General features: G+C 45.6%; 1 protein-coding gene across 2 annotated transcripts in view; it reads left to right on the forward strand.

The window, feature by feature from the left end:
* The first annotated feature begins 724 nt into the window (after positions 1-724).
* LOC147610014 (cilia- and flagella-associated protein 52-like) overlaps positions 725-13506 on the forward strand; it is a 116265-nt gene continuing 103483 nt past the window's right edge. The window contains exons 1-5 of one of the 2 annotated variants that reach the window (XM_086787029.1): positions 725-1004; positions 2408-2503; positions 2599-2682; positions 2859-3149; positions 3288-3347. In XM_086787029.1, coding sequence (XP_086643155.1) covers positions 876-1004; positions 2408-2503; positions 2599-2682; positions 2859-3149; positions 3288-3347 — 660 coding nt within the window. In that variant the 5' untranslated portion in view covers positions 725-875. The remainder of the gene's footprint in view (positions 1005-2407; positions 2504-2598; positions 2683-2858; positions 3150-3287; positions 3348-13506) is intronic. The other variant, XM_086787028.1, reaches the window with a different exon arrangement.

Here is a 13506-nt window from a genome sequence, read left to right on the forward strand (position 1 = left end):
AGAACATGTAATAGAATCTCCTTATATATATATCTAACTAAACACACCAATTGATTTTTAAAGAATATGATCTTGCAAAAGATTTTGCTCATTCCCTTTGATATGATTTTCCAATTTCTAATTGTATAAATAGAAGGCATCTTCTTGAAACCAATGCAAAGAGAGTTCTAGAAGGTTGTGAAGGCTACTTCAACTAACTTGGATAACACATTCTTAAGTGGTGGAAATTGTTACAAATAGAAGGCATGTTCTTGAAACTAATGCAAAGAGAGCTCAGCTAGGTTGTTGTGAAGGCTGGCTTAGAAAATGAGAACAACTCGATCGTGCCGCGTGTGGACTCGATCGAGGTCATGCGTTGGATTCCTACTTGTTGCATGTCTTGTGATGAAATGGGCTCTTGAGTCTTGCCCAAAAAAAATCCCACTTAATAAAATGAGCACAAACCAAGTCGCCGGACGTTCCACAGGACGGACAAATAATAACACGTAGTGTGGAAGCATCCGGAAAGAAAATGAGACTTAACTGCTTGTCAGCAGGTCAAGTCGCCGGACGTTCTACAGGACGGACAAATAATAACACGTAGTGTGGAAGCATCCGAAAAGAAAATGAGACTTAACTGCTTGTCAGCACAAACTCAAGTCGCCGGACGTTCTACAGGACGGACAAATAATAACACGTAGTGTGGAAGCATCCGGAAAGAAAATGAGACTTAACTGCTTGTCAGCTTTTTTTTTTCCTCTGTTTGCATGATAACGTAGGAGTGTTGCGAAGGAAGCCGGCGGAGGCGGAGAGAGGCGGAGACGGTGGCGGAGGCGGAGGCGACCCTTACAGAGTTTACGGCTTAATTTGTACCCTTTTGGGAGCGCGCGAGAGAGATGGCGCGCCCATTGCCGCTTGGCAGCGTAATCGGCTTCAACGGAGCGGTTCCGGGTGGGCTACAGCTGCTGCAGCCATGCTCTACCCTCCTCTACGCCCTCGGCACCTGCATCGTCCTCCGGCACAAAGTAAGTCCCTACACACCCCCAACAAAAAAAAAAAAAAACATCCTGAATCTCTATCGTGTTAAAATACTGCAATCCCCATTATCAGCTGCAGTTCAAATATACACTAAAAAAGGGTCGCATTTGTGGAGGCTTTGCATTATCCTTTCCAAGAGCGGTGAACATTTAAAGGAACCCAATCACTGGGTAATGTTTCGATCATTTGGGGGTGTTTTTTCTTGGGCTTGGGGTGGGTTCGCACACAGTGGGTAATATTTTGAGTTTGTGTTGGTGAAGTTGAAAGAATGATGTGTGTGTGTGTGTGTGTGAGAGAGAGAGAGAGAGAGAGAGAGAGAGAGAGAGAGAGAGAGAGAGAGATTGTATTAGCCTCTACTAAAGACCTAAAGGGCCTATGACACCAAAAAGTAGTACATTTGATCCATGCATAAGCTGAAAGTCATGAACATGGAAAAAAAAAACCCTATCCATCTAAAACAGAGCCCATGTAGTGTGTGGACCTTGCACTTACAATGAAGCAAATATGTGCTATCATGTGGCATCCTCTCCTATACAGAGCAAAATTTCGTATATTGGACATGTTTAGCAGAAACAAAAGCATGTAGGAGTTGTAATGCACATGGAATGCATTGTACGCAAGCCATGTGGGAGGTGTATGTGTGTGTGTGTTGGGGGGGGGGGTTGGAGGGGGTGATTGGGTGTGCTCATCATGTATCATAACTAACTTGAGGCAAGCAGTCTCAACTCTGAGCAAAATAAGATCCCAGAGCTGACACATGTTGTTGGCTACTGAGAATATCTGACAAAGTGAGAGAACCTTCAAACCTTTACAAACCAAGCATATATGGCAAAGTGAGGCACACCTCCAAAACCTTTAAAAACCAGTCTTCTGTGTGCACTGTGTGTAGGCTGAGAGAAAATAGCAGTGTGTTCCTCAGTCTCTGTCTCCTGCATCTCATAAAGGGTGCATCGTCTATTCTCTTGTCTTTTGTCCCTTGTGTGCGCGCGGCGAGAGAGAGAGAGAGAGAGAGAGAGAGAGAGAGAGAGAGAGAGAGATGTGTGACTCCACACAAAGATCAGTCCAACATGAACCTGAATAGATATAGTCTCATGTCGACATCAACTACAAGAAGGCGGCTTATTATTTTTGACATATTCCATTTGGAAAATGGGGTGTTGCATATAAGCTGACAACGAGGAATGTTCAAATTATGGACATTATTAAATTCAATGAGAACCCCTTTCTTTTAATTCAGGATGATATTGATCTGGGATAATGCTTTCATTTCCAAGTTTGCATGTCTGGCTGCAAGTCGTGCATGCATTATGGACCATCAAATGAGTAACTACCATAAACTAGGAACAACAAGCCGAAATCCTTGATTATGTACATGTTCATCTTTTTGCAGGGGGATAACAGATCTCAAGAGTTTTTAGAAGGACATGGAAACAGAGTCTCATGCTTATGCTTGTCTAAAAATGGCCAATACTTGGCTACTGGGCAGGTTAGTGGCTTTTCAGTACTAAGGAGTTCATTCTTCTCAGATGAAATTGCCATGCCATCCATATATGACTTGATTTTTTACTTATTATTTTCTAGGTAAACTATATGGGTTTCACAGCAGATATTATTATTTGGGATGTCGAGGCTCGAAAGCTCCTTCATCGGATGGCACTTCATAAGGTGAGCGTTTATCCAAACAAGATTTCTATATTTATCTGTGGATCATAAGATTATGATCCCTTAAAAGCGTTCAATGACATGCAGATTTATCACCTGTTTGTTTTGTTGTATGCAAACTATTTTTTTCTCACCTAATAGAGCTGATATCGCCGATTACTTGATGCTGTGCTGCTCAGGTAAAAGTGGAGGCTTTGAGTTTCTCTTGTGATGCAAACTACCTTGCGTCAGTAGGTGGACAGGATGATGGCAAACTTGTTGTTTGGGATGTTAAAACGGGAAAAGCAGTGTGTGGAAGTCCTGTTCCTGTGGATTATGCCCAGACAGTCAAGTTTTTCAACAACACTGAGGACAAGCTTGTGACAGCAGGAGGCATGAAAATAACTGTGTGGGAGTTTGATGTGACAATGCGCTTGCTTCGACCTACGGAGGCAAATCTTGGCCGAATAAGGCGGACATCATTGTCCATAGTAAGCTTCCCACACACACCCCACCCTCCCACCGCCCTCCCACCACCCTCCTTCTTTGAGAATGTTAAATCTGTTTAAGGCATGGCAAGTGTGTTGGACATGGGTAAAGAAGTCAAGGCAATGGTGGTGTAATTACAGGTTATTGATGCAAATGACGAGTTTGTGTATGCTGGCACTCTATCCGGAGACATAATGCAGGTTTGATACTTGTTAATTACATTATGTTTTATGTGATTTCTAATCTGTTCATTTTAACACTAGATAGATGAAAGAGAATTGTGTCAGTGTGCTTGCGCAGGTCCAGGGTTTAAACCTGGCATCTAAATATTTTTATTCTCTCTCTCTCAAAAAGAGGAGGAAAAAAGCTAAAAAAAACAAGAGAACATTGCCAATGTACTTGGTTCAATATTGTTGTTTTTGAATCAAGCACTTCATCGATGCACACCCATTGCAATTTTTGCTTGGTTTTACCAAATATGATGCATGTAATCTGCTCCCATTAGAGCACACAAAATAACACTGATAGAGCGCACAAAATTACACTGATGTAGTTAGACAAATTTTTAAATGAGACTATATATTTCATGTAGTGATAGACAATGGCACAGCCAGTGGGTGTAGGCACCACGGTTTGAACCTGGATCCCTGCTTAGCAGAGTCAAACGCCTTCACTTGCGCCGCATGCCTGTGGACTAATGTGCAAAGATTCTGAGGTGATAAGGAGATATTACCCAAACAAAGTAATAGTATTGTCATTAGTTAGCTTTTACATAACAGAGGTTGCCTGTGAAGAGACAAGGAGGGCCGACTCTGAGTTGGCCCAACAGCAGGCTCCCCACGAGGAACAGATGGAAGTTTTGGCAGGAGATCCCCCTCCGCCAGTTCGCTACCGTATTATTCTATCAAAGTCTAGTAGAAAGAAAGAAACTTATATTAAACGTCTACTAGAGACCCAATGGGTCTATGAGACCAAAGTGATACAATAATGTCCATGGCATATCTCATCATGGCTTCATCCCAAACGTGTGGCTATGGCCCAAACCTTGGGGTGATCTGTCTCTATGGTACCATCTCGGCTCCTTAGCCTCTGAACCCCATCTCTTGCGATGGTGAGGGCCTGCTGTCTCAAAGAAATCATAGTTGACCCTACCCTTGCCTATGTCCAAAAGGAGGACGAGGCATGGTAATATGGTATCGATACTCCATCCTCCTCTCCTCGATCGATCGGATCTCTATGCGGGTTGCCTCCATCTAAGATTCCACCCATGGACTGTCTGGGGCTTGCTCCTGTGCAGCTCCACTGGAAGGAGGCTAGGCCCCTGCAAAGACTCCTTTCTTGCTCTCTGAACCTTGTGAGGCTATTCTGAGCTGGGCTTTATAAAAGGGTGTTGATCTTCTTCAGTGCAGAGTCGAGCGTTGCTACTGTTGCCGCCTCTCCCGGCCTAAAAGTGAGGCTCCCAAACTCCTCGACTCTTCTAGCGATCTTTGGGTCTTGGACCAAGTAGTCAGGGATGCAGACACTCTGTTGACGCTCTGGTCTCCATGTGTCCTCTAGAAGAAGGACAAGTGGCGAATGATCTGGCAGCGTGGTGCCTACGAGAATACCAATCAAACCACCTCTATTGCATGCCAACACATCCACATAAAATCTGTCAATGTGTGAGAGGTTCGGTCATTGCATCCTCTGGTCTGTGAAGGAGGTCAGCTGTTAGGGTTAGGGTTTGGAAGGTACTTCAGAAAGAAACGTGAGTGACAGAGAGAGGAACACGACTTCTCTTGTATTGAGTGTTGATAAAATGAAGTACAATAGCCACATAAAGATGTGACCTAAAAGTTGTGTTCACATGGTCCGGCCATAAAGTGTGCCATGTGGACCAAATCACTTATAAACCATAATAAGTGAAACTAAGCTAAAACTGGGGGAAAAAACCTCCACTAACTGAAGTAAAAAGTGCCCCAGTAATCTACTGATGATCACTAGCACTCCTCTGGGTGCATACACAGCATAAAACCCAACAAACCTCCCTGGAGTGATATGTGATCACTGTACATCATCCACCAAAAGGAAACAAATTCAAAGTAGTGCGGAATGCTTCGAATTTCGGATGTGGTAATGCCTTGGTGAAGATGTCTGCCACATTCTGATCTGTAGGACAGTAGATCAGACTGATATCACCTGCCTGGAGTCTCTCCCGAACAAAATGATAGTGAATCTCAATGTGTTTCGTGCGAGCATGAAACACAGGATTCTTGGCCACAGCAATGGCACTCTGACTATCAGTATAGATAGGTGTAGGCTCCTCCACTGAAATATCCATATCAGTCATGAGAGACGCAGCCAGACACACTCAACGATAGTAGTGTAGGCTGCTCGGTACTCTGCCTCACAAGACGAAGTGGCCACTGTGGTCTGTTTCTTGCTTAGCCAAGAAATACATGAAGAGCCAAGAAAGAAACAATTGCCACTAGTGGAATGTCTGGTATCAAAATCACCAGCCCAATCTGAGTCGCTGTAAGCATATAATTGCATGTCACCCCCCTCAGGATAAAGCAATCCAAGAGACAAGGTATCCTGCAAATACCGAAATACACGCTTCACAGCTTGCCAATGTGACAATCGCGGGCTGCGCATGAATCTGCTCAACTGAGATACGGCATACTGAATATCTGGCCGTGTAGTACACAAGTAAATAAGGCACCCAACAACCTGAGCATATGTAGTGGCATCAAATAAAATACTGTCATCTTGTAGTGACAGTTTCATTCCAGGCTCCATAGGAGTGCTAATAGGCTTGCAATCCTGAAATTTAAACTTCTCCAGAAGTTTAGCAACATACCGAGATTGCAACAACCCAATGCCTCTGTTATCCTGCACAAACTGTATGCCCAAATAGTAGTGTACGAGCCCCAAATCAGACATGTCAAATGTCTGTTGCAGTATCTCTTTAAAAGCTGCAATTTTGTCATCATTTGATCCCATGAGCAAAAGATCATCTACATAAAGACTGATGACCAGAAGATCTTTCTCTTCTTTCTTTACATACAAAGTGGCTTTTGATGGACTGTTCACAAAGCCTTGAGTGAGCAGGAAAGCATCTATTTTTGCATACCAAGCTCGTGGAGCTTATTTCAAACCATACAAGGCCTTTTTCAGCCTGCATACTTTCCCTTCATGACCATGTTCTGCAAAACCTATGGGCTGATATACATAAACTTCCTCCTCGAGGTCCCCATGTAGGAAAGCAGTCTTGATGTCCAAGTGGTGAACAACCCAACCACGATGTGCAGCCAATGCAATGACACACTTAAGTGTCGACATACGGGATGTAGGAGCAAATGTCTCCTCATAATCAATGCCCTTCTTCTGTGCATAGCCCTTTGCAACTAGACGGGCTTTGTACCTGTCCCTGTCCTCAACAAAAGAAGCAATCTCCGGAGGAGCTTTAGAGGCATCATTTACAGACATCCCAGATTCCTTTGCCTCTTTGGCAATCCTCTTCCTACACTCTGTGATGTAGTGACCTGGTTTCTTACAGTAATGGAATTTGCCCTTCTTCTTGGGTTGTCCATCACCTTTCTTGGTATCCTGAGATGAACCACCATCACCTAATTCTGATTTGAACTCTTTGGCTGAGATTTTCCTTTCCCTTTTTGACCAGTAGTAAATGCTTGTTCAGCACTTGTGTTCTTATTCATGTTCTTCCTGATTTGCTCTTCTTGTAACAAGAGAGCAACAAGTTCCTGATACTTAAGGGGCTCAACAACATTCCTCATGCTGAGGTTCAAAGAGGTATGAAAAGCCAAGTAGGATCTTGGCAAAGAGTTTAAGATGGTGGATACAAGCTGTGTCTCAGGAATAATCTCATCCACATTGATGAGTTGCTCTCTCAAATCTTGCAGCTTGTTCAAGTGGCTAGACATATCATCTCCTTCATGCATTTTCTGATTTCCCAGCTCTCTTTTCAAAAACGAGATCCGAGCCTCATTACGAGCAGCATACTGCTGCTCCAAAGTCACCCATGCATTCCGTGAAGAGCCAGTTGAACGAATATGAGGTATAATAGACCTCTGTACTGACAATGCAATAAGTGACAAGGCTTGTGCATCTCTGGCATCCCATGTCTTCTGAGCATTTGTTCTTTGAATAGGCAATGGCTGACCTGGTGCGTGTACCTGTTGTCCTCTTCCATGAGCACCCCCTTGGGGAGGAGTCTCTGGAGCCAATGGACCTGGACGTGGTTCATCACCACTAACAAAATCCCAAAGACCTTTTGCCATGAGCACATTTCTCAGCATAAAACTCCACAAGGAGTAGTTCATGCCATCCAACTTGTCTTCCTTAGACAAGTACATGAACACATCACTTTGCTGTTGATTTGCCATTATGCTAGTGCACAATGCTGTACCTGTGTATCAAAAAACCCAAAAGCAATAACCCTGAAAGCAACTGTACTCCACTGAATACAGCTTACCCAAATATGCCTGCACTCTCAATCCTCTGAATGTGCAACACAATGCACCACTGACTGAGTAGAGCAGCAAAAATGGCTCACACAGTGCCAAAATGCCCAAAAATGCCCAAAGTTACTGCACCCAAAACCTTGCGAAAAACCTGTAGAGATTTCTTTGCGAGAAAATCTGCGTGTATCTGCCAAAAAATTTTCACAGAGAAAATGCCCAAATTTCAAAACTTGTAAAGCTTACCACAAATGTGATTTTTGCAGGTACAAGTCGACTGTTTGCTGTATGAAACAACAGTTCGAAGCAGACGCATCAGGTACTGGTCTGCTGTACGGAGCAGGTGCAGTCGATTGTACGGCTACTGTACAGAGCAGGGTACTGTACGGAACTGGGCGAACCTGCTCTGCTGTAGGCGTCTGACTGTACGAGCAGCTGCAGGGTACGGAACAGTACTGGTCACCTCTGCAGGTACTGTACGGGTACTAGGCGACTGTGTACGAAGCAAAGCAGGCGCATGTACGGATCAGAGGGACTGTACGTGTAGCTGACAGGTACAGTACAGAACAGGCGAAGAGCTTATACGTTTGGTGCAGCTGGTGGCGGGGACCAGTACGGACAGCTAGTCGACGAACTGGCAGGTTGGTCAACCAATGTACGGAGCAGAGTACGGAACAGGACAGGCGCCTGTACAGAGTGTACGGCTGAAGGCGACTGTCTGTACATGGCTGCAGCTGAAGGCGACTAACTGTACGACACTGATGGTGTGGAACAGTACGGGCAGGGCGCGTGGAGCAGTACGGGCAGGGCAGGCCAACCTGCTGTGATACCAAATTAAGGAGGTCAGCTGTTAGGGTTAGGGTTTGGAAGGTACTTTAGCAAGAAACGTGAGTGACAGAGAGAGGAACACGACTTCTCTTGTATTGAGTGTTGATAAAATGAAGTACAATAGCCACATAAAGATGTGACCTAAAAGTTGTGTTCACATGGTCCGGCCATAAAGTGTGCCATGTGGACCAAATCACTTATAAACCATAATAACTGGGGGAAAAAACCTCCACTAACTGAAGTAAAAAGTGCCCCAGTAATCTACTGATGATCACTAGCACTCCTGTGGGTGCATACACAGCATAAAACCCAACAGTCTGATCCTGAGAAGCGAAGGCTCCGTGGAGTGCAGCCAAATTTTGGTAAGTGCCATGGATCCTGGCCCCTCAGGGAGAGGACTAGCTCCTCCTAGGCTGTGTACTCACTCCTTATGATTGTATCTAGGCCTCCTCCCTGTTTATCCTCTGGATCCTCCAGCATGTTAAAATCTCCACGTGTGCACCAAAAATCTGCCTGGGGAAGAGCCTGTTTCACGTGGGCCCAGAACCCTACCACCCTATTGAGGGCATAAATGTTGAGGAAATCCACTGTCCTCCCCAACCCCTCCCTTGAACAATGATGCTTGAATCCAGCACCGACAGAAGTAGCTGCTCAGAGACTGAAATGCACACCCCTCCCTGGTTCCCCTCAGGGTTGAGGGCAGGGGACCAAAAGGTATCCTTGCATCAAGGCAAAATATTCTCGCATTTGCAGGTGCACCTTGCCGAAAGGTGATGTTCCCACAGAGCAACAAGAGATCAACTGGGCCGGCTTAGATAGAAGGAGTGAGGCTTGCTCAAGACACCCTCTCCACGGAGGGGGAAAAATTCACAATCTGACCTTGGCCGAATGGGGACCAAGTGATTCTTGATCCTGTCCTCCATAAAGCTCCATTCTGCTCTAGCCCTGCGGTATGTGTGCTTTGTGCTCCATCTCTCGCAATAAAGGAATCGGAAGAGGGGCCGCAAAGGGACAACGCGACTGCTAGGTGGAGGAACACATACAATATCATCTCCAAGCTCGGGGCATCAATGTCTCCATCCTGATATCGGAGGTAGGAGCCTGCAGTTCCATGCAGGCCAGGGCCCAAAAGTGGGTGACGATGTCGACTAGGAAGCTATCTCCGAGGTGTTGAGCTAGGAAGACCACCTCGGAGTGGATGGTGGAGGAGGAAGACTTGCAATCCCACTCCCTATCGGGGCCCTTTCCCCCGAGTCACAACCACCACCCTATCATGTGCACAGTGGGTATCTACCGTGTGCTATACGCATGCAAGACTAGTTTCGAGGCTTGGGGAAGCTTGGAACTAGGCAGGCTGATTGACGAGCTGAGTTAGGGATATACTAACGGGCGGGCACCCAAGTATGGACGGGCGGGCGGCCAAGTGTGGACGCCCGATGACCGGCCAAGAGCCTATAAAAGGGTGGCCAAGGTTAGTTATTGTGCATAGAGAGTCTCGCGAGTTTGTGAGAGCTCTATGGTCAAGAGCCTATAAAAGGGTGGCCAAGGTTAGTTATTGTGCATAGAGAGTCTCGCGAGTTTGTGAGAGCTCTATGGTCTTGGAGCCTGGATCTAGTGCAGACGTGCACCTGCTTTATGCAGCCGAGGCCGGCAGCAATCTCGAGGCCCGCGAGGGCAGCTTCGTGGCGGTATGGGATGTCGCGAGGAGGAGATTGGTCGGTACGTCAACCTAGTTAGCTCAGCTCGTAGCTCGGAGGGGACAGCCAAGATTGTGGGCTTGCCCACGGCTGTCATGGTTGGGAGGTGAGTCAGGCCTGCACCCCCATGCTTGTTTGTGTTCGTTTGTTGCAGGATTCGAGTTTCGAACCAAGATCGATCACGAGGGAAGTTCCGTGGGGATTTGACAGTGGTATCAGAGCATACCTCGTGAGCGAGCAAGTCGGTAGGTAGAGAAGAAGAGGTCGAAGTACGGTATGTGTTAAAAAAGCTTGCTGTTTTTTCTGTGCATACTGCAGATTTCAGTTTTGTATGTGCTTTTTCTTCATCAAAGAAACCCATGTTGATGATGGGAGATGGTAGTTTTAATAGGGCTGATTGCTTTTGCAAAGAAGAGGTGAATTGTTGTGCAGTCGCATAACCTGCAGGGAGAGAAACTGAAAAAAAACGAAAGAAAGCATGTTTCCTTTTCGTTGTTTTTTGGCGCATGAGAGAGAGAGCGAGAGCAGAGTTGGCGAGTGGGTTTGCTGGCCGTATCTTGTTGACGTGGTAGGCGGGCAGGTGTGTTCAGGCGGGCAGGTACGTGCCTGTAGTAGGCAGTCGGGCGGCCAAACCTGCCAAGCCAGGCGGCTTGCGCAGCCACCCCAGCCCAGGCCTACGCCAGGCATGCGGCCAAGCCTGCGTAGCCAGCCAGGCAGCGCCTAGGCCAGGCAGCGTAGCCAGCCCAGGCCACGTGGCCCTGTGGCCAGGCGTACGCGAGGGTGGCGCAGCCTACCTTTGTGCATTCAGGCGCCAGAAGGACGGACAGCGCAGGTTGACGTCAGCGCTAGTAGCACACGCCGGCGGGCTATTCCAGGAGGAGAAAAAAAAAAAACAAGAAGGAAAGCACGTTTTTTTTTAAGCTTTCAGTTTTTTTAGAGTTTAAAATTTTCAAAGTTTTAAACGATTCCTCCAAGGTTTCAAGGGTTTCAAAGGTTTCAAGATGTTTATTTTTTTTAAGAAAAGCAAATATATATATCCATATATATATATATATATATATATATATTTATTCAAGAAAAAAAAAGGAAAAAAAACACAAAAGCTAAAGCAAAAGCTAAGCATAGCTTTTCGAGTTTTTTTGGCTTTTGGGAAACCTTTATTAACCCCCTCAAGTGGGCTTCTTGCCACACATCTCTCGACTTCTCGAGTTCTCAAGTTCTCGAGTTCTCAGGTTCTCCAGTTTTCAAGCTCTCAAGCTCTCGAGTTCGTTCGCACTTTGTTGTGCAAAGACCAAATTTTCTCTCCACGTACCCTCTTCACGATGTCGACCCAAGAATCAGAGTTGGAGCCCCTCGTGGAACGCGAAGGCTTGCCGGCTACAGAAGGAACCGATGCCGATCTTTTTGACGAGTTTGTGTCAAAATCAGATTTCCAAGAGTTCAAAGTAACTCTTGAAGCTTCTTCGGCGGAACGTCAGGCACAAATCGCAGCCCAAATGCAGGCTTTGCAGAACTCCATCGCTCTCTTGACCACTACCCTCTCTACTTTCTCGGGAATGGATACCTTGGCTTCTGCTTTAGGCCCCAATATTACTCCGGAACCGTTCGGGGGCGAGCAAAAGCAGTGAACCAAGGAGATCGTGGACACTTGGCTACATAAGTGGCAAGTTCACTTTCAGTTTCATCCGTATGATGATGGAAAGAAGATACAGTTAGCAGCAGGTTTCCTGTCCCGCAAAGCTTTGCTTTGGTGGAAGGAACTGAACCCAAAGCCAACGACTTGGGCACAATTTGAAGACGTCTTCAAGAAAGAATTCCTCAAGAAAGAGGATGATTATGATGTTGTTGCCCGGTTTTCAGCTTTGTCCATGACCTCGCAGCACCTCACTTATGAGGTCTACCTCCAGAAGTTTCGTGGCTTGCAGATGAAGGCTACAAAGATGGATCCCACTACTCTGTTGGGGTTTTTCGTAGCTGGTTTACCCGACTCGTACCGATTACAGGTTAAAAATAACAAATGCAAAACATTGGACGAGGCCATTCATTCAGCTCGTATCTATGATGATACGATGGTCTCTTCCAAGACAAAACCCGTTACCGAGCAGGGGAACAAGCATAAAAGAAAGTTATCCGCACCTATGGCTAACACGACTGAAGGCAAGTCTTCGGACCAACCTTCGAAGAATACAAGTTCGACACCAGCGAAGAAGAAACGACTCCTTAGGGCTTTGAAGCTCAAGAAGGAAGGACGTTGTTTTATCTGCGAAGAAAAAGGACACATGCGTAATGAGTGCCCGAAGCAAAAGGGTACCAAGTCAAACGCAGGACCCAAGCCAAAGGCAGCTAACCAGTTGTCGTTGACAGGTACGTCAATTACTGTACTTTCTCGCCCTAGTACTTGTTCTGATTGTCTGTTCAATTCTAAAGTATTTGGCATGCATGATCTTCTCCGAGTTTATGGAGAAGTGAATGGCCATAAAATTCACATTCTTTTAGACCCTGGCAGTTCGCATAACTTTGTTAACTACAAACTTGTGCAGAAATTGAGTCTTGACACGACACTCAGCGACCATACCTATGAGGTACGTCTACCTGCGGGCAGACAAGTTTGGGATCGCAAGGTGGAGATGTTTCCAATCCAGATTCAGGACTACAAAGATACTCTGGAATGCTATGTCATGCATCTGGAAAATGTAGACTTGTTATTAGGGATTGAGTGGTTTAAGACTCTTGATGTCCAGATAGATTGGTCTAGTCATATTTTTTCTTTTCAGCATAGGGACACCAAGTATAGTATTTTAGGTGATTGTATCCATCCCTCTCAGGGACCTCTTGTAAATACAATTGATTTTGGAAATATAATGAATTCTTCTTTGTATACCGCTTTCCATTGTGTATTGATTCCACTTTCTTCTTTTCTCATCCCTTCCATGGATGTGAATGAATTAAGTGTGTTTGAAAGCAAAGAATTACAGAAGATACTTGATTTGTTTCAAGACGTATTTCCTAAGGAATTGCCATCGGGTTTACCACCTGAACGGGCAGTAGATCATCGTATTGACTTGATCCCTGGTGCTCATCCTGTGAGTATTCCACCTTATAGGATGAGCCAAGCTGAGGAAGATGAGTTGGCTAAACAACTCGCAGATTATTTGAGGATGGGCCAGATCCGTCCAAGTAAATCACCTTGGGGTGCACCTGTGTTGCTTAGGAGAAAGAAGGACAATACTTGGAGAATGTGTATAGATTACAAAAGATTGAACAAGCTGACAATTAAGAACCGTTATCCTCTCCCTAGATCAGATGACCTAATTGACCGGTTAGCAGGAGCGAAATATTTCACGAAGATAGATTTGCGTACTGGCTATCACCAG

This window comes from Cibotium barometz, chromosome 50 (genome assembly GCF_041138505.1).
Source record: "Cibotium barometz isolate CiBa-2024 chromosome 50, ASM4113850v1, whole genome shotgun sequence".
Taxonomy (NCBI): Eukaryota; Viridiplantae; Streptophyta; class Polypodiopsida; order Cyatheales; family Cibotiaceae; genus Cibotium; species Cibotium barometz.